Here is a 23302-nt window from a genome sequence, read left to right on the forward strand (position 1 = left end):
CACTTTTTCGGTATCGCTATTGGCTGCGATGACAAAAATACAGTTTTTTTTATGTTCTGTGAGCGTGACTACAACCACAGAAGGGTAGGTGTATTCTATGCTACAACGGCCAACGGCAAAAGATAAAGTTGGTTCATCTTGAACGGAACCGAACGCCAGCGCCAACGGCGAACGATGTTTATAAATAGACATACGAGTTTCCCATTTGACCATGTTGTAACGCGAACGTCAGCGCCAGCGCCAACGCCAACGTAAAGTTTATAAATCAGCCTTTAAGTTGGTTCATCTTGAACGGAACCGAACGCCAGCGCCAACGGCGAACGATGTTTATAAATAGACATACGAGTTTCCCATTTGACCATGTTGTAACGCGAACGTCAGCGCCAGCGCCAACGCCAACGTAAAGTTTATAAATCAGCCTTTATTGTGATTTTAAGTAAGAACTTAACTTAAAATTTAGTTAAACCACGTTTACACAACCTTTACTAAGCCACAGAATAAATAACAATTGTTTATTATTCTGTGACTAGTTGACAAACTTGACACTAGACAAGTCTTTGTCTAAGTCTAAAGCTTGACATTTGACATTTTAGAGCATGTGTTCGTTCACTGTGGACTGTGAATCTGTGAGAAAGAAGGAGAAGGATAAAATAAAAACAGTTTGTTTTGTGTCTTTGTGTGATTTTATGGTATACAAAATTACAAAAAGAATTAAGAAAAAGTAAATTAAGGTTATAAGTAATTTCTTGTTGTGAAAAATAAATAGGAAAAACAGATAAAGCCACTCACTAATAAAAAAGTGAAAACTGTCTATTTTAAAAAGGAGAGGTATCATATTTATAAAATGAACTATAATAGTGTAAAGTCAACTTTACATTTACCACCAGAAACTATTGACAAGAAGAGTTGTGGTTCCTCAAACTCCTGTTCGACTTTGCCACCAGAAGTTATAGAATGGCAGTGGCAAGATCAAATCTCTTATTGGAAAGCTAAAGCAATAAGTCTACAGTTGGAAAACCAAATGTTAAAACAACATATTCACAAAGTATATACAACACTTATAGATGAACCACATGATTATACAAATAGAGATATGAGTACACCACACGTACCAGATAATAGTATTGAGAAGGAAGTACTTTTCAGTAGAACAAACATGGATCACATGAACATTTCGAAAGAAGTAATTCCGAATTTACCTGATCCTGAAATGAAAAATAGATTAGAGGAATTAAGGAAAATTTATGGTGATAAGGCTGAAAAAATTATGGGAATGGAAACTTCTTTACAGTTAAATTATGAGAGATGTTTAGAAAAGGACTGTCCAGTTTATTGGCCTAATATTCCAATTAAGCTATCATTTGAATAACCTTAAGAAATAAGTTTGGTAAATATACATAGATTTATATAAATACATACATATACATACATAAAAAATAAAATTGTAATCTTGTCAAAGTGTATCCTTATTAAAATTATTAATGAAACAAAAAAAAATAGAACAATTTCAAAGGAAGTAGTAATTTATCAGCACTGGTTGTTATAACCTCTAAAGTAATTATAAATATATTTTTTAAGGTACTTAAGTGTGTGTTTATTTGTTCATTTAGATTATTTTCAAAACAAGTGAAGACTACAGGGGAAAAACGCTGTAAGTAAATTTTTTAAATACGCGATTTTTAGATTTAAAACTTCATAATTCATAAATAAACATGCTAAAACACTGTTGTATTAAGTATTTGACAAGTCATATATACAAAGTATGATATTATAAAACTAAAATTGTCATGTACAGTAGGTAATAAGAGAAATTAAAAAAAAACAACCAAAGGTCTGGAGGAAAAAGGCAAAACGCTGTAATTGACAAAATATAATATTAATTCAACAAAAGAAAAAAATAAACAGAACTACTGTAGACTTGTTTAACTTAACTAAAGCTAAAAACATTAATATTATCTGTTAAATGAATCAATAACATTGTAAAATTCTTAAGATACAAAATAAGTCATGTTTTTTTATCTGATCAAAATACATTCTTCCTTTTTCTGAACAAAATTTTTTATATACATAACAACATCATTATCACTAAGTCGATGGACATTAAGTAGAAAGAGTAGAAGGAGTAGAAAGACAACTGCCTTTTATAGTACACATCGTTACTCGTAATATTAGGCATTGGAAGGTTTTTATTATAGTCCATGGCTATGACTTCATATTCTCTTGAGGAAGTATGGGTATTACACTACCCAAATACACACTTTGCTCATCCAATTCAGCATAGAATTAAAATTACGAATAATTGTATTTCTGTGTTCAACCATTATATTACCTGTTTTGTGAGTTTGCACTTTTAGTGCTTTAGCTACATCTTGTATTTGCCCAAAACTTTTTCGTTTTCTTGTAGTTTTTGACTGTAAAGCCTCTTCAATTTCACTGTCCTCACTTTCCATATTAATAAACAATAGTTCAAACTTACTAAACATTAAAAAACAAACTGTGATTATGATAATAATGATACTAAAATTAACAACTTGTATGAATGCTGAACACTGACTGTGATTTTCCGTTGTAAATTGTCCCCACGGACAGGTGCATTGAGCACCTAAATCTGACTTACAGCATTGTTGCCCAGTTTAACCTTGACTTGCAGCGCTCTTCCATTGTATAGCATTATATTATTCGTTTGTACCATTTGACTTATTGCACTTTTATTTTGTTTGATATTTGTGGATCTTACTACGTGTATCCAAGTATCGAAAAATGTATTCATCAAAAAATCAATAAAAATTGACTTACAGCATTTTTCCCCTGTAGTCTTCAAGTATTACCTGTTGTGCAGAAACCCATTTTAAATATTTACCCATATTTGACAAATAACAGGAAATGATATATAAAACTGAGATGAAATGTTCTATGCTTGAAATGCATAGAATAGAAGAATAACTTTAGCTTTAAAAATTTCAGAGAAATTTGTATCACTGGAACCATAAAAAAATTTAATTTTTATATGCTAACTTTATAGAGGAATGTTAAAGCATTTACAAATACTAAACATCATTTAAGTGGAATATATGGAACACATGTAGCAAATGTAATTAATAAAGAAAATATATATTTTTATATTCAACTTTGTAATTGAGTCATATAAGATTAAATCATGAGATAGAATTATGTTGTATGTTTTGGTTCCAGGGTAATAACTAATTTATTTAATTTAAAAATTATATTTTCCTAAAAAAATTCCTTGGACTGCAACAGTCTCAAATGAGGAAGTGTTAAGACTAGTTGGACATTATAGAAAGCTTATGAACACAATTAAAATAAGAAAAACATTGTATTTGGGTCACATACTTCAAAACGATAAATACTCTCTTCTGCACATTCATCATGCAAGGAAGAATAGAGGGAAGAAAAAAGAAATCTTGGCTGAGGAATATCAGAGATTGGACTAATCTCAGTGTTGAATAGATATTTCAAATTGCAAAAGATAGGGAAGTGTTTAGAAGTAAGCCCCAACCTTTGTTAGAAGATGGCACAATAAGAAGAAGAATGTTCCTACAATGAGAATTGGATAAATAGGGACAGAGATGACTTTTTTGTGCATTCTCTGTGTATATAAATGAACTGTGTGTTTGATTTTAATATTGTAATAGTGCCATTAGACCATTTTTTTAAATAATTTATAAACTAGAAATAAATATTGGTAGAAACTTTTACTAATCAAAATAATAGACATTTGAAGTGTTATTATTTGAAAGTATTTAAATATTTATGAAAAATCATTTAGTGTTTGTTGTTTGGTTTTTGAAACAGACCATTCAAGACTTTGAAATAAAAATTTCTCAAATTTTCATGTGTTTGATATAAAATGCTGCTAAACCATCCTTACCATGAAGACCTGCTGCTGGAGAAACAGGAGTGGTGCCAAAAAGGTCCATTAAAAACAATTAAAGGGAGTTCTTATCAACAATGGAAACAACCCAAAGGCTTTTGAATTTCTGTCTCCAGAAATCTGTCTCCCTTGAATGAGGCAAATCCAGAAATCTCATCTGTGTTCTAGAAAAACAGATGAGAAATTTGATGAAACTTTTGAAATGATAAAAAACTTCTAGGAATACATAAAGAATGTAGAGATTTAGAAGAGAAAATAGAACTACTAGAAACAATTATGGTGATGATGAACTAATAGGGTCTTAACAACTGAGGCAGAAGGAAACAGAATATCTAGGTATGACAATGAAAGAAGAGTGGAAAAAAAGTCACATGATATAAGATTCTAATTGCCAACATTTGATGGGAAGTCTTTTTCATTCATGTATCTCAGATAATTTGAAGCTATTCTCTAGAGGCAACCATTGAAAAGAACACAAAAATAATGTTTCCTTAACTGTAATACGGGCTTTACACCAACAATAAATTCACGAAGAAATTCATGAATTTATTCATCAATTTCTGTGTCAATAAATTCGTGAATTTCTTGGATGTAAAAGTTTCTTTGACTTCAAATAAATTTTTACATCAAGTGTCATTATTTCAGTAGTACCAATGGTTTTATTATTGGATGTTATTTATTGTTGTTTGTTTGAATAAAGATATTTTGGATTTGGAAATATAATCAGAAAACAATATCGTTTTAAAAAGAAAATAGTGATTAAGATTGTACAAAACATTATGCTGAATTTTGTAAAGAGTAAGAGCTTGAACAAGAGGTAAAAATTAGTGGAAATTACATGTAATTACTGAAAACTGTTGATTTTGGACACAGAAGATAATTTCAAATAACTTTAATAAGGACAACATAGCTAAAGAAACAGAAAAAGTAGTAATTTTATTTTTTTTGTATGATAGAACAAGAAAATCTAGCATTCATTACATACAATTGTACTAAAAATTAACTGCTGTTAGCAGAAATGTTAATCAATTCATTATGACTTTTAGAATGATGAAAGCCTTTATTTAAATACAATACCTGCCTGCACCAAGTCGAAGTAAAGAAGAAAGGAAGGTACAATACTTTTTATAATCTTTTAACCACTATTCATAATATATTCTCAAGAGATACCTAATAAAAATAAATGGGTATGTTTATTGTTAGAATATTGAGATGTGTACAATTCTAATCAAAAAGAGAAGTTGTAAAGAAATGAATACTTAAAAACAAATAAAAAATGGAAATAACCAGTAATACTTTACCACTAGTTTGTGAGCTGATTCTTTACAATTTTAATAATTTGTCTAACATATTACAATTTGCTTTATTGAATAGTAGGGTAGTGTAGGACTTAACTAAATATATAAAAATACAATCATTTTTAAATATAATATAATTTAAATGGTAAATGAAGAATCATAATAACAGGAATAAAAGCTAGTTTTAATATTTGTTATACACAAACAACTATTTTTTTCTAAATAAAAAATCGTATTTACAGATTTTATTCTTAGGATATGGAATCCTGCATTTTTAAAGAAAGATAGTCAACTTTGGAAGGAAACTATGAATAATAAAGTATAAGAGTAAGAAGAATTAATAGGAAAGAACAAAATTAGTAGCAGGCCAAAGTCTTCATGTAGAAAAAGCGGAGAAGAGAACACATGTCAGAGAAATGAAACTGGCAGAGGACATAATTTGAAAAGAAAAAGATTTATTAGGTTTAAAAATTAGATTATGCAAAGAAAAATTTAATAAAAAATTAAAAAAAAAATTATATGTATATTAATGATCCTTCTGAGGTTTTCCCATAACAAAAATATTTTATAGGGCCCTCAAACATCTTCAACTTAAGTTCAATAATGTCTTTATTTAGCAATTCATCTTCAAAATTGTCTCTACTTTGATTTTTCAATTGAATCATTTCAACTGTACAGCCACTTCCATTGACTAAAATAAGAAACTTTCTTCTTCCATACACATTTTGTTACATATCTGGAATTCATTATACAAAATTTCAGGATGTCTTAGTGAATTGTTTCAGTCGACTTCTGAATGTGAATTTAAAATCTTATCAATAATATAGAATAATCCATATCTGGTTCTAAAAAATAGATCAATGGACTTGATGCAAAGTTAATTTAACAATCCTATCAATAATACAGAATTATCCATACCGGTTCCATCCAATACTGGTTCAAAAAGAAAATATATCCAGTGAGTATCAGAATTTAAAATCAATCTTTGATGTATTTAGAGCATTTATTGTAAATTTTTAGAATTCCATGATACATCCTTGATATTATTTGGATAATTAATGATTTATAACTCTTTTTTGCAAGTTGCTGTTTTTGAGAATCATGAGCCAAATATGAAAACCTAGCTACTATCTCCATACTTTTCATTTTGCAATCTTATAATACTTGGCATTTCAAAGAAAACCATCCTTTCCTGTTTCAGAAATCAATAGCACCTTAAACTTTCAAGATGATAAAAACATTTACCTAATGACTAGACCAAGTAAAAGATAGGAGTGAAGAAAAAGGTAGAATTATATAATCTTTTATTAACAAATATTTAGGTACTATATACAAGGTGGTCCAGAATTATGTACATTAATTTCTAGAGCTCATAGTACGTCCAAAAATAAGGGTACTTCTTTATGTACACTTTTTTATAAAACTGAATAATAAGGGAGATACAACCCTTTTAAGGGGTGAATTGAAATTCTTATTTTTTCAAATATCTTCCAAACGGTTTTGAATACGGAGTTCATATTTTGGGAGTGATTATAAGACATTAGGATAATTAATTTCATGTCACCACCTACCACATCCTATATTAATACAGGGTAGTTTTGATACTACCACAGGGTAGTCTTTGATAGATAGATATCACCGTTTTCGATTTATTTAAACTCGAAGGTATACATGTATTTTATTGTAATCGTTACATTTCTTAATATTCGTCAAGTATGCTTTGGAATTGACACTTGTGTTAGCAATAATATTACAAATTAATGGAAAACTTAATTAATACTTAACATTTAATTAACGGCGAAAATAATATTTCACAACAACTGTTCAAAATGTCCTCCATTTTGTTGAATACATAATCTAATTCTTTTATTTAGCGAACGCATTAATCCATTTAATGTTACTGGATCGTTTTGTAAATCGGTAAATACTTGTTCAATTTTGTCTCTTAACTCATTTACTGTATTAATTGGAGTGTTATACACTTTTGATTTCAAATAACTCCATACTGTAAAGTCCATTGGATTAAAATCACAACTACGAGCAGGCCAATGATCGGTGCATCCGCACCCCGGCCTATCCACCTATCAGGGAAATGTTCATGTAACCACCTTCTACAAATTCTTGTGTAATGTGGTGTAGCACCATCATGCATGAAAAACATGTTTCTTCGTATTTGTAATGGAATATCTTCCAAAATATGTATATAATATAATATATTCTCAAAGCATTAAATAAATAATATTTGAAAAAAAGATGTAAGAAAGGGAAAAGTAAACAATTTTTTAATAAAACTAGAGTTTTCTGTCTCGAAATTGTATGTTTTTTCTAAAAAAAATACATAATATTATTTTCTGTCTTTTAGTATAGAATATTAAACTTACCTCATTTCCATAACTATTACTTGACACGACTTAAAAATGCAAAGTTCAATTTGGTTCAATAATCAAAAGCAAAATAATTATTATCCCTACTTCGCGCCAAATCTACACAGGTTGGTGACACTGAATTCACGTCCAATAAATGTGAAAAATAGAACATGTTCTATTTCGTCAATTTCTTCACGAATTTATTCATGAAGTTATTCACGGCAAAATTGGATGTCAAATTGTGCTTTACATACGTCAAATTTGACCTTGAAGCGACTTCATGAATTTCTTCATGAATTTATTGTTGGTGTAAAGCCCGTATAACTTCCTCTCCAAGAAGCCATGTGAACTTGACTTTGGAGGAGGGGCTCAGGTATGTCTTGATCGCAGTTGTTGTAAGGCGAGCACAGTGAAATGGAATCTGAAGATGTGTGCCAGGTTCCACTGCCGAAAAAACACTTCAAAACTTTTCCAAAAGCACCTCCACCATTTATCAGAGTGAAGGGGCTTAACATGCTCAGTCATAGTCACTGAATCTGTGAGGTAAGTACAACCAAATAGAAGCTGAGGACGGCTATAACAGAGAGATGGGCGAGATTAAGAGTTGATTGCTGGATCTCAGTGCCATGAACCTTTCTGTAGTCATAGTCATACTTTATTGATCCTTTAAGACATTCAAAATAAATGTATAGGATACGTCACTACAGAATTTGGTATAAAAAAAAACATTAATGTGTATAATACAATATTCACAGTGTAAAAAAAATAGACAAAACATAAAATATATAAAATAACATTTTTACAAGTAAAATATGAAGCTATTGCAGTTTGTCCTCAAGATATTTATTTATAGAATAATATGCTTTTCTTAAGAGTAAATCTTTAACATTTTTTTTTAATTCAGAGGAAAGTGGTATTTCTTTCAGTTTTTGGCAAATGATTGTATAAGGTCAGTCCCATATATCTGAAGCAATTCTGAAAATTGGATGTTCTGTGTTTAGGAACTTGTAAAGATTCAGCACTTCTTGTATTGTAATAGTGATTGTCTCAATTTACTGGAAATGTATTGATTCCCTCTTTTACATAAAGTAAACATTTATAGATATATAGGCCGTAGAAAGTTAAAATTTGATGTTTAATAAAAATTGGTTTATAAGATTGTTGATAATCCAAATTAAAAATTTTACGGATAATTTTTTTTTGGGTAATGAACACTTTGTTATTATCTACTGAGTTCCTCCACAAAATTACATTATAGCACATGTGGCTGTAAGCAAGGCTATAATAGACGTTCATTAATCCCGTGTTTTTAATTCTAGATATAGCATAAAAAGCTTTATTCAATTTCATGTTCACTGAATTCACTTGCTCTGACCATTTGAGATTACAATCAATGAACACACCAAAAAACTTTGTAGAGTGAGAGGAAGATAACATCTTGTTTCTATCATGGATGGTTAAGATATAGTCATAGGTAGATGAGTTGTATGAATGAAAATAAATAATTTCCGTCTTGTCAACGTTTAATATTAGTCTGTTGGTATTACACCAGCGTATAAAGCAGTCAAAAACAGTCTTCATTGTCATTTTTAATTCCTTGAGTGTACATGCAGAGACTACTAACGAGGTATTATCAACAAACATTGATATTATAAGTGCCCTTATGTGATCTGGTAGGTCGTTAATAAAAATTAGGAATAATAATAATCTCAGCACGGATCCCTGTGGTACTCCTTTATGTGTCGTGTATGGTTCTGAGCTTGATTCTTTCATTTTAACAACACTCTTCCTGTCACTTAAGAAATTTATTACCCATAACGGTATATCGGTAGTTGACGAGGAAGTGTTAACCTAGATCTAGATCTCATTAGCTTTCTACCGGCATGCGTGGCTCTGTCGGGACAATTCCATTCATTCCCTAGCTTCTCGTGGGACAAAAATGGACCGGGAACAATTAAACCAAACAGATAAGAGAGAGAAACGGTGTAACATCACACATAAAAACGATACGATAAGAAACGATAGAACTGCCGTAGTACCAAACACAAAGAGGAAATTTCCTCTAGTCACAAAAACACTAACGAAGTTTAACAAGGATACTACAAAAACTAGCGTTACCTAGAAAGACAGGTGTTGGAACCGCTGAAAATAAGTCATGTTACGCACGGGCGATAAAAGCCAAAATAGTGGTAATACTGCCCCAAGCATATCCAGAGACTTCTCCTTCAGGGGAACATTTGGTATCCATAAAAGAGATGGTTCCTGACAAAATAGTGAAGATGGTTTCAAAGACCTATGAAATCTAAATTCAGTAACTTACAGTTTAGACCAGGATGAATGCTGTTGTCTTGTGGTGATACAAGACAGTTGAATGTTTAAAATTCATAATTCAGGGGTTGTAGCCATATGATGGTACCTTACTAAGACTTGCAGAGTGCAACAACATTCCGCATACTGAGATTCTAGGAATTTATTTTCATGATAGTCTGAAGAACTCTAAAACCTAAGAATCTTAAAGACACGCAATGACGGCATCGAGAACTTTTGAAAGGAAAAAAAATCGTCAGATTTATCAAGGCACAGCGACTTAGGTAGATGGGACATCTAGAAAGGAGAAATCCAGAAGCATTTATCAAGAAAATCAACAAATGAAGACCAGTATCAGGCCTCCAATCACGAAGACGAGATGGGAGAACCAGATAATTGCGGACCTTAAGAAGATGGGAGTTAGAGATAGGAAAACCATAAGCAAAAACAGAAAAGAATGGAGAAATATTGTAGAAGACACCAAGTCACACAACCAATTGTAAAACCAAAATATTAATGCGGACTGATTCGCCGCGACAAATGAATCAGAAGAGCCCAAAGAGGACGGCAATCACTACGCTAGGAGTGTAGATGTGATGATGATATTCCAATCGATTCCATTTTAATTTCCATTAATTCGATTTTATTTTGTTTTATTTGATTAATAAACACGACTGCGTTTTCTACTCCACGTAGTCTGTGGTCGCGCGATCTGTCGTTACATTTATTACTGTCGGTTTTTATTTTTTTTTTGACATCTCTGTGCCATCCACCGCTCCGTCCGTAGCTCGTTATGTTTCCAATAAGAAAGCCGTTTCCAATAAAAAGATAAACATCACATTTTCTATGATTTATTTGTCAATAACCAATTTTCTATGTTAAAACTATAGTTTCAGTAAAATGATAACAGTTTTGATATTCATTATAAATAAATAATGGTGATTATTCACACTTAACGATATTTGAATAAAATAGATAAAAAACGACTTCGGCCGACTTATGTTTTTGAACTCGATTTCTGTCTACACACACATAGTGTTCAGCCTTAAATATCATTTAAAGTGATGCTATTAATTTACAATACATAAGTAACTCCCCTAAAGTAAAAATTAGTTTTCCTATGAATACAACCATCATGTTATACATCACGAATCCATCAAAACATTTCAAGTTGAACGTGATCCAGTTCATGACACGATTAAAGAAGTAATCGATCTTACCAGATAATATTCAAAGGTGGCTCGGGATAACATACAAAAACTGATGCTTGATGCGCTAATATAAACACCTGAGACAAGCATTGAAGAACTTGACTATCTGAATCCAGTAGAATCAGAGGAATAAAAAATAACGGTTTTAGATTAGATTACGAAGCCGTTCATGTCAAAATAACTTCGGTTTGTATTGTTATAATAAACAATTGTCTTATAAATTCCAACCTGATTTACGCCAATTCGACTTAATTGTTATCGCTAAATTCAACCTATCATGTATATTGTATATTATATAATTTGCGGAAACCCAAATAATATTAATATCTTACATAATAATGCACTGCTATGGTATGTGGAAATAACTGATGAAACCAATGAAATAGAGTTAGATGCTGATAAATAAAAACAAATATTAGTCCATAAGTTGGTATAAAAATGCCTTCTCAATTTTCCCCTCAGAGGTAACACTAGGTATAAATGAAACAAAAGCACAGAAGGCACCCTGTGAAGAGGCAACACGCTTCTTTAATCGTGTATATGAAATTAGGGCACTACCTTAAGACTGGCTCCCAACCACATATACACCACTACCCCAGAAGCATAAGGCAAGAAAATGTGAATCATTCATTTCATGAGATTGAAATGTGCAGTGACATTGATTGATTTTAACAATCTAATATACTATAAATGCAATCATTTGTGCAATATGTAAATTAACATTTGATATCAATTTTTTCCCTTTCTCTGGAAAGGTCCTTATATAACGATTCCAATGTCCATATTTCATCACAATCTTGAATGTCCTTTTCTGGATACAAGGTAGTCATTAAAAAAGATAGATCAACATCTCCAAATTTAGCTCCTATAAAATTTGGATCCACTTTCATAGTATTTACTTGTTTATTGAAGTCCTTAACAGATTCTTCCATAGATAACCTAAAATAAATCATATATGTTAATTTTATTAAGTAAGCCAAATTATTTATACGTTACAGAATAACCTACTACTTCGAACACTACAGCTGAAGTTTGTAATAAAATTATGCATAATATTAACCATGGAAGCTCACACTTCGGTGTGAGATACCCATCCAGACACTTAACTGAATGTAGCATGCGCAACCGCATTTCAATGATAATGCCGTTTCATGTAAATTCAGTCTATAGTCTGCCAAGGACGGATGTGTAGTTCTAGCAATATTTCTAATCACGAAAATTGATTGAATAAACGCTAGGTTATGTGTGAGGTTTGCGATAATTTGTTCGCAAATCCCCATTAGAAAGAAAATGCATCTAATAATAGAAGATCATTTCTGAAGTCTTTGGGAATGGCTTTAATTGAACCACTAATGCTAGAGAGACTCTAAATACCTTCTTTACAGAAATCACTCAGGCAAACAATGTGTGGCATTCTTCAAGTTGAAGACCTTCCAACACAACATCGCACAAGTTTAGTAAAGCAAACTAGGTGTTATTTCTGCAAAGGAGAAGATAGAAAAACGAAGCATGCATGCTAGGCTTGCCATAAAGCATACTGCATAGAGCATAGAACTAAACTGTTGTGAATGAAGTAAAATGAGTGAAATTGAAATACCTGGCTAATAATGAATATGAGTTCTATAATCAAAAGTTGTTAGCTTTTAGCTAGAAAGACCATTTTGTTGTTAAATTAAGATAAAATATTTTGAATATTTCTGGCTTTTTCGAAAATGTTTGTTAATATTTTTAATATTTTTTTCTTTGCTATTACTACTACTAAGAGATAGAAAATAAAATGATTGATTTAATTATTCTTGTGTGTTCAATAGTGATTAGACAGTCTCTGGAAATCATAAAATATTTACTTTTTTTTATTTCTTCACAAAAAAGCATTGGGTATCTGATACCCTTATGTGCGGTACCTATATGTTAAAAAAATCGGTGTGATCTTCCAGGGTTAAATCAATCACATAAAGCAATTTAATGGCGGTACCAAAATATGTATACTTTAGGTACGGTATTCGTCAAAATAAACAGTATCGACATTTAGATGGCTGTAAAAATGTGCACGCAATACGTATTTATTTGATTGGGTTTTTTTGGCATTAAATGTCATAGTAACAAAGCTCTATTATTGAAATCTTCGTAAAAATGATCCTCACAACTGAGGAGAAAGTATAGTAGAGCATTATTTCGCCTCATACGAAAGTATTCTGTATGCCTCAAGTTTCTAAAAAAATATCGACAAGTATCGACCGCACAAAAAAACTAGACACAATGATATATTCTCACCTCCTTTATTAATAATTATTAATTTATTATCAAAATGTTGGTAGGTTCAGAACTAAACTAAGAACTCTGGAAATTGCCATAGTTCAATGTAATTATAAAATAATGGTGGAAACTTGGTTAACTTATGATTATAGCGATGGGGAATTAGGACTTACTAGTTATAATGTGTTTAGAAATGACCGCAATTCTGTTTCTACCGGAAAAATTAGGGGTGGAGGTGTGTTAATTGTTGTTAAAAGTGACATCAATGCGTAGAAAGTAATCATTCTCTTATTTAATATTTGTTGGTGATATATTATCAGTCATTAAAAGTAGTAACTTTCTGTTTGCTGACACCTTAAAATATTTCGAATAGTTAATAACCTAGTTGATGCCTCTGTGTTACAAAATGGTCTTAAAAGCTTAGCTAGTTAGTGGGAGGTAAATAAGCTATACTTAAATATAAAAAAATGTTTTTAAACTACTTTTGGTAGATCAAGGGAGTTTTATTAGGAAATGATTGTTATTGTAGAAATAATGTACCTTTAGATGCATGTAATAATATTCTCTTTGATTTTAAATTAACTTTTAAATATCATATTAATGAAACTTCAACTAAAGCTTTTAAAGATGTTGGGATTTATTCTTAGTAATTTTAATCAGTTTTCAGTACAAACTTTATAAATGTTGTAAGTACTTTAGTTTAATTCGATCGATTTTGAAGTATGCTCTCTCTCATTTGCTCTCCTTCAAAATAAATTTTTGAGGCTATGTGCTTACAAGATTAGTTTTATTAGACAGCAATACACATATGATGATATACGTTCAATACTTAATATCTCGTCACATCATAAAAGGTGAAGCAGATTTATGTTTCCTTCCTATAAGATTATGAATGGTTATGTTGGATATCCAGAGTTACTCAGTTTATTAGGTTTTAATATTAATACTAGAAGAACTCGTAATACTAATTTTCAACAATCCGTTTCATACTACAAACTATGGTCAAAATGAACCCATTACAAAAATTCTAAGAGCGGCCAATGAGCACAGCAATAGTTTATTTGGAATACCTACAATATCATTTAAGAAATTTGTTAAGGATTTGAGTATGATTACCTAATAAGTTTAGTTCCTAATTTAATTTAGTTTAATTCTAATTTTGGTCTGCTTTTTTAAAGCAACTTATGCTTTTTACTGGTTGACGTTATATTTTTGTAAAAATGGTATATCCGTAAATGAATGTGTTAAACAAGGCCCCCCAGTAGCATTAGCAATCGTTGAGAAATTTCGTAATACTGGTAGTGTGTTGCGAACAATAATCAAGGACCCGTTCTTGACCAGATCTCACAGTCTCCAAAACCAAGCCTTCGACATACTTGTTTATATAAACTGAATATCAGAGAAACATCCACCCATTGACTGTTCAATTTTTTGGTGGTTATTCTTACTTCAAATTGGACAAAGATTTAACGTGCAGGAGAAGTTTACTATGGACGAGTGTTGAGGCTAGTGTACGAAGATCCCGATTTCTTGAGAAATGTATGGTTTTCAGACGAAAGTCACATTCATCATCATCATCATATAACGGGGGTCCTACGGCGATTGCCGCTTCCCGCATTTCAGCCTCCATCTTTTCCTATCTCTCCAATCTCCCTCTTCTAAGCCTCTAGATTGCATTGTTTTTGTAATTTCCCTTCTCCAGGAATTTGGTGGTCTTCCCCTTTTCCTTCTTTCTGGCGGAACATACATTAAGGCTTTCTTTGGCCACCGCTCCTCCTCCATTCTCACCACGTGACCATACCATTGTAATTGCCTTCCTTGTATTCTATCTGAAAGAGTATCTCTAATTCCTGTACGGATTCGTATTTCCTCATTCCTGATTCTGTCCATTCTCGATACTCGACATGACCTTCTAAGATAATCCATTTCCACAACGTCTACTTTATCTCGTTCATTCTTTGTCATCGTCCAACATTCGGCACCATATGTGATAATTGGTTCTACAATTGCTCTGTATACGCGAAGTTTGGTATGCATCTTTATTTTATTAGACCACAGTAATGAATTCAGTATCCGGATGCATTTTTTCCCTTGGGTTATTCGGTTTTGTACATCTATCTTAACTCTGCCATCTGCTGATATGATGCTTCCTAGATATTTAGACTGGTTGCAGCCTTTTATGACTGCGTTTTCAAGCCTCAGATCTGTGGTATTTCCTCCAAATTTTAAATATTTAAATATATCACATTCATCCTAACAATTATATCAATAGACAAACAACTCGACTTCTTGGATTTGAACGCCTAGTTCAATCGATTTAATAATTTCTGATAACATTTTTCTTGATCCTTATAAGGTTTTATAAGTCTAAAGTTATTAATTTTTGAAATATTTCACTTTCATTGAGAAAAACTGTAATATTTAAAAGGGCTGTGGATTAGGTTTCCAACGTATCTAATAAAAATGTAGTTAATTAAAAGATTTTCTAGTATCGTGTTATTTTTAAATAATTTAATATCTTTGACATCCAGCCATACAATATAATGTGTGATCACTATTTTCAAATACATTTTCTTATTTTTTTTTAATGGAACACCCTGTATTTTAGTATCGTATTTTGTAGAAAACGTCACAACCTTTCTTTTGGTATCAGGTTTTACATAACTAACATGTTTCGTTGTTTAGATATTTGGCGAAGAACTGTAGATATTATTTTTTTCCAGATTTTTTTTTAATTAATTTTGTATTCTTACTGAAATATAACAAACATACATCAAAATACCAAAGATTAAAAATACGTATGCTAGTAAACATTAGTTCAGTTCATCACCCACAAAACTCATCATGTAATAAAATAATATTTACCATGTGTTCAAATGCAAGTGCTTACCATCGCCTTTTTTTATTATTGATTGGTACAGCAAAAAACACGTTGTTCCAAGGGGATAAACATGAACGCGCTTTTTGTTAACTACTACGCACAAGAAATATTCGCTGACAGGTTCAAAAAGGTATGTATTGCAAACTCAAATTTGTTTATCTATTTTTTAACACCCTGTTTTTTTTTAAGTTTTTATACCGTACGACAATACTTGCAATCAAAAAATTTGCCACCAAAGGCGATTCTCAATTTGGACAATGCACCTGCCCAACCTGAAGCCGGTATACTGCGAAGTGATATAGGTTATTCCACAAATATATGACTTTTGGATTATTGCGACAACGAATATTTTACTGTGCAAGTAGAAGTATAAAAGTAAATTGATCTAATCACTATTCCAATAAAAAGGATCTATGTTGATATTACATCTAAACTAAAATTATTTCAGTTAATAAATGTTCAGATAGACGCAAAATTTATTGTGAAATTTAATCCGAAAATAACAACAATTTTTACGCAAACGCTCCTACAAATAAATACAATGACGTCTATGAAGCCGAATGTGTTCATCAGACATTTGGGTTGGGTTTCAGTGAAATGTAAACACCAAAGAGGCGTGACGGGTTTCTTTGATATTACATTATTTTATTACTTTATTAGGTACTACAACTGCAATAAAAAGAAATATACTATTTTTAATATAAATGAAAAGAAATTGGCAGAAGGATGGTTCAGAAACCAGAAAAAGAATCTAATATTTCACTTTGTCAGTTTTAAATATTTGTTTGCTTTGACTGGATGTACTCTTAAAAGTTCTGAAAGTATTGTAACGGGTATAACATACCGGCTATTGATAGTTAAAGTACCAAATCGTTACAGATATTACAAAGTAACGAAAATTTACATACAGTTTCATATATCGCCGACTGATTTTAGTTTTAAAAACAAAACTAACGTTTTTTTTAATACTAATTGAATATTCGATTAAATAAATTAAACTATTTAATCACTTAAGTATTGTTACACTTCATTTAAATTACTGAATTCAAAAATCAACTTGTTTACAATACAAAACTCAATGATAGTTATTATATACTTCAAAATCTGAATTACAACTGTTCTATAAACTATCAACTCTATACTTATATCATGACTTCATATTTAAATCTATGTTTATATCTGTCATAATAGTATTTTAAAAATAGGTATAAATTACTATTGTACAATTCAGCACATTGGACCATTTAAATCGACACCTTAAACCAAATTTAAAACAGTTGAATATTCGTGGAATGGAGTATAATGGAAATATCACATGCTCTTTTCGGCCTGCATCATTGATCATTGATACAACCAATGGATCAATTCATCATTCAAACTTTCAAAAGACGATACAGAAAAAAAATTATTCAAAACCTCGTTATGGAAGAGGAATATTCTTTGCAAGAATACTGGAAAGGATATAATTTAAAACACGCAGTCGACAATGCTGCAAATGCTTGGGCTGATGTTTCGGAATTAACACTGAAAAGAGCGTGGAATAAATTATGGCCTGAATAAACCGAAGATGAAAATGCCCCTGTGACATAAGAGCCTGATGCGGTAACAAATGAAGTTCGGCTGACTGAATCAACTGTTTTTTTTTCGTTGTCTAAAGATGACATAAACGAATGATTAATTTGTGATGAGGACGCAAACGGCTATCGATTGATGACAGATGATGAAATCGTTAAAATGGTAACAGGCGGGCGAAACAGATTCAAATGCTGACACAGACTTGGAATTTGACGGTAGCGATGTTGATGATGCTATTGCAACTGACAAAGATTTATGTGAAAAAGCTAGAGAAATGCATCGCACATTCAACAATTCATGGAGTGTAATTCTCTACAAGAAAAAGCCAATAAGTAGATTGTATGATCTTATGCTGATAAAGAAATTCAGCTGTTGCAAGATGTGAAGCAACAGTAAAACAAACAAAGATTTCAGAATATTTTAAACCAATTTGATTTAATTGTACAAACACAAATCCCTTTTATATTGTCAAACAAAACATACAGATAAAATTTGAGAGTTGTACTATGAATTTTTAATTTTTTTTTTAATGTTCTGTTAACTGTCTTTTCCATTATCCATCATACCCTTGGTCCGGTGCCCTGATGGATAATAGAGGTTCCATTGTACAGGGTGTTCTATACAAAAAAAATGAGAAAATTTTGTATTTGAAAACAGTGATCACACTGTATATTATGACTGGATATCAAAGATATTAAATTATTTAAAAATAACACTAAACTACTCTACTACTCAATAAAAGTGTAAATATTTCAAAAATTAATAACGTCTATAAAACATTATACAAACTCTAAAAAATATATTCAAAAATGGTTTAATATATAGGGAGTTCCATTTAAAAAACACAACTTTAGTTCATTCTTTTCTATTAACATAAGAGTGACAAAAACCATTCAACTTACATGGACTTGGCATCTTTAAACGTATCATCTTGAATCTCTTCTATATCTGGGATTATTGGAATATCATCTGCATCCAGTTTTATTTCATTTTGAAACCTTTCCCTTAAATGAATAATTAATAATGAATAAATCTTGGAAAGTATAGTTCTAACATTAAATTGTAAAAGTGATATGGAATTATCAAGATTTTGAAAGTAGATCATGTGTATTATTATTTTTTGTTAAATTTTGTAATTCTACCTAGCTATACCCAGCAGGGAGACAGAAGAGTAGGTTTTGCTTCAGGAGACAAGGTATAGGTAGTTCCGTAACAGGAAGAAAATAAAAATTTCCAATCCTAAATAATAAAAATAAGATTACTACATACTGAATTGTTGGATTGGTTAAGCAATACAAATGCATAATATAAATTAATCCATAATAAGCAGATATTTGTTGATTTTATTACCAATATATTATAAGAAAAACTTTTTGAATGGACTTTTTTACCTCTAATAATAAGAAATTGAATTTAATTATTTAACACTAATACAACTTCATCCTTCACTTAATTTAATTCCTATTTGTAATTGTACTTACAGTTCAATCATATTTCGCCCAGATGACTCAGATCTAAAATAAAAATATCTATTATTATACTCAAATCATACTAATATTAATAGTGCATAGTTAAATTAAGTTTATAACAACCTATTAGTGAAATAAATCTAAAGTAATGTGCTGATTTGTTTTGGTCATCTTATTCTTGTTTTGTTATATCCGAGATCTACCATTGTTCTATTGATGATGAACCTCACCATAGTCGATATCTTCAGCTTATTTCTGAGGGTTTATTTGCATTTATTTATTTATACAAATGAAATACATGTATACACAAACCTTGATGATTTAGGTGGTTCATCACTCCACAAACTCGTTTTTCTAGCTCTTATGTGCAGGTCATCCATATCCTTAGATAATTCTTCAGCAATTTCTGGTTCTTCAACATTTTTAACCGATCTTCTACCTTGTTTAGGGGCAGACTAAAACATAATGTAATTTTGGTAATATTTGTAACATAATATCAAAATAATATTTTACCAGCATAGATATTACACATAATATATTTACCTTCTTTCCTACTAATAAATCTATATCGTCATCTCGCAGCATCTTTATTTATTTGTAAGATTTGAGAAAAACAAATAAAAAAATAAAAGGTAAGTTGTAATATTTGTATATATTTTTTAAATATGTTGTTTCCATAACAACGAACCAGACATACACAAACACAACATAACCTAACTTAATCTTACTTCTTCTTCTTCGTCCTCCTTTGTTGGGTAATGACCTAATCTTACTAAACTTATCGGGGGGAGTTTTCAAAATTATCAATTTATATTAGGGGAAAGTTGGGTAAAATGGTCCTCTAACATAGTTCTATAATTTTCATAAAACCGTCGTAAGGGTAGGTAATTCTTATACGTAAGACCTTATAGTCTATTATTATGTTTATGGTTTTTAGGCGTTTTGATTGAAGCAAGTAGAATTTTTTTTAATGGAGTTTAAAAGGGACTTTTTCTGTTTATTTCATATCTGTTTCTGCAATTTCTCTATTTATCAGAGGTCGCTCATGTAAATTTCTTTTTTACATTTGATCCGATTTTGAGTCCCTCCATGTTGAGACGAAAGGACTCAGGGGGTCATTTTACCCTTGCTTAGCCTACTAAATAAAGTTAGACATCCAAAGATTTCTTTTAGAATTCCTGATAAGAGACATTCAAAGATTTCTTCTAGAACTCCTGAGTTTACGTCAGCTGCCAGAGCGAGAGGCTTTAATAAAGAGGCAGTCGTTAAGTTTTTTCCCTTTTCGATGAAATACAAAATAAAAATAAGATCAATCCTGTGAGCATATTATATAATATGGATGAGTCTAGAATCCCGACGGTACTGTAAGTTGTCCAAAATTTTAGCACATAAAGGGAGGAAACAGGTTGCTTTCCTAAAAAGCACTGAACGGGGAACAAAATTCCATCGTTGTTCTCTGTGTAAATGATGCGGATCTAATTATTCCTTCAGCAATAACATTTCCTCATAAACGAAGGAATGAATTATTATTTCAAGGCGCCCATATGGAACACTTTCTCTTTACAACGAATCAGGACACATGAAATCTGACAGCCTCATTCTGTTATTAATGAATTTTCAATAAACATACACAGTACAAACTATAAAATATTGCAGAGGTAAAGACATATTATAATGCTGTCATTTCCTCTATATTGCACGCACGAGATACAGCCATTGGTTGTAGCAGTATTTTCAGCTTGAACAGCGTATTTTAATGAGGAAGTTTAAACTTTAGTTTAAGATTGGAAATTTAAACCATCGTGTACGATCGACTATAGTGGAAAATGAAACAGTTGATCCCCTCCATGAACAAAGAACTCTTTCTCCACAAAGATATCCTTTTTTGTATAGGAATACGAGGCAGAGGAATAGGAAGCAATTCAGATAATATCAGCTTCTTTGGAAACAGTTTGGGAGGATTATCGCAAAAGAAAACGTCATTCACTGTACTTGAAATCCTCAAGTTGTTGCTTCAAACCGCAAAGCTGACATTACAAGCTCTGCAGTTGATAATTCAGTCCCGATTTGCGAAGTTAACAGTTTAGAACAGAAAGGTGGCATTAAAAGAAATGAAATTCCATCGTCGCTAAAGGATACTTTTGTAACTTCATATGATATATCTCCACTACCTCAGGCAAGGAGTTCAAGACCTTCGCAATGATCAATTGTTTTCATCTCTACATCAAATTATCTTTTGATAAAAGAAAAATAAAAAAACTCAACTTCGCAAGCAGCTAGGAAAGCTGTAAGCAGAAAGGTATATTACACAAGAACTGAAGTATTTGAAAAACAGAAAGTGCTCAGGTCCAGACGACATACCTAATTAACCAACTGTTAAATATTTTTAAAAAATCCGAAACTCGTCGTTAGCCCCCGATGTATAACAGTATTACTATGCCTCTCTTTAAGAAGGACCAAAAATAAAACCGGAAAAGGATAAAGATTTAACACTGTTTTCCTCAATGATGAAGTTTTTTTTACAGAACTGTTAATAAACAGAAAGACTCTGACTAAATAGATCTACACCATAGGCAAAGTTTGTAATTAGACAACTAAAGAACAATCTGTCAAGTCGGACTATTCTATTGAAAGTAATACTGGCTTTATTGAATTAAAAGCAAATACCTGAACCAATTGCTAAAACAATATGTCGTTAAACACCCACAATATTGCAGTGTTAAGAATAAACAACAGGACTACTGGAAACATACTAACACCAGACGGGGTTAGACAAGAAGACAAACTCAGTACATTCGTAGATAACCAACTACAGATAATCTAATAGAAGACAGTGCTTGCTGAACCTGGGATATAAGTTACGGAACTGTGTAGGCATATTTTTTTATATGGACCTGCCATACACAGTACATTAAGACTTAATAATGTCTCAAACGGAACAGAAGATGATCTGCAACGTTAGTTTATCGGTTCTATATATCTTTAGCGTGAATCGTGATTCCGTAGGTAGGTGAAATAATACATCACATAAATAAAGCTGTAGTTTAGTCTAGATGACTAAGAGAAACCATACTTGTGTATGACTTATATTCATATATCATATTGAAACCAGCTATGAATTAAGTAAAAGTACATTTAAGTTGAGATGAAGACTTTATAACATATAAAACTTGACAGAAATCACAAAGCTACTCTGTCAATCTGTATAGAGCCTATATGTGCAGATGGACAGAGTATTTCTACAGTTTAATCAAAGAATATAGACGCATATGTGTCTATATTCCTTGGTTTATTGCTTAAAAGAATTCTTTAGCCATATACTGTGGTTTTACAACATATGCACAAAAAGTATTACATAAAGGCAAGAGATATCAAATACAGATCTTGTAGATGTAAGAGAATATCACCAACAAAAGCAGAGAAGATATGAATAAAGATATAACAGACTCATACAGAATAAAACAGAGTTATTAGCAAAAAGAAAGATATGCACTGTAATGTAGGTATCATTCTGCTACTATTTCTCTATTTACTTATATAGTGGTAGTATAAATTGTTGCAGACATTTGATACATGACTTATGTGTTGGTAGTCAACAGGGAACAGGCTTGAAGCATGCTGAGCTTAGTAATTACATTATGACTGACTATTAATAAGTTGTCCATCTAGAAATGGAGTCTTACAGTGTGTTCACTTAGAAATACTGTCTTTTGAATCCAAACTTGACACATACTCTTTAACATGCTTTGCTGGACTATCTATTCTTTACTTACTTATGACTCTTCTACAATGTGGCAAGCTTGGCTTGCAATCAAGGATAAGAAGTATTCCTTTTTCCTGTCTTAGGTACATTGGTATATAATCCAGGAAATTAAATCAGTTTGACTAACATTTGAGTTTCTTATTGGGTCCTTCCTTGCTAGAAAATAAAAGTCAGAATCATAAAGATTACAATAAAGGAACAATAATGTCAGATTAACCAAACTTCAACAAGAAGTATTGAATGTTAATTGCCCCTAATATATTTTGGAAAAAAAGTAAAATAAG

At 31.2% G+C, this 23302-nt stretch overlaps 1 protein-coding gene across 1 annotated transcript; it reads right to left on the reverse strand.

The window, feature by feature from the left end:
* Nucleotides 1–10698: 10698 nt before the first annotated feature.
* Nucleotides 10699–19984, reverse strand: LOC140440348 (uncharacterized). Its single transcript, XM_072530801.1, has 5 exons — nucleotides 19799–19984; nucleotides 19568–19710; nucleotides 19268–19300; nucleotides 18689–18790; nucleotides 10699–12013 (listed from the first exon to the last, which is right to left on the reverse strand). The coding sequence occupies exons 1-5, from the start codon at nucleotides 19838–19840 to the stop codon at nucleotides 11791–11793; spliced, it is 543 nt and encodes a 180-aa protein (XP_072386902.1). The 5' UTR covers nucleotides 19841–19984; the 3' UTR covers nucleotides 10699–11790.
* Between the last annotated feature and the right edge of the window lie 3318 nt (nucleotides 19985–23302).

Source organism: Diabrotica undecimpunctata, chromosome 1 (genome assembly GCF_040954645.1).
Source record: "Diabrotica undecimpunctata isolate CICGRU chromosome 1, icDiaUnde3, whole genome shotgun sequence".
NCBI lineage: Eukaryota > Metazoa > Arthropoda > Insecta > Coleoptera > Chrysomelidae > Diabrotica > Diabrotica undecimpunctata.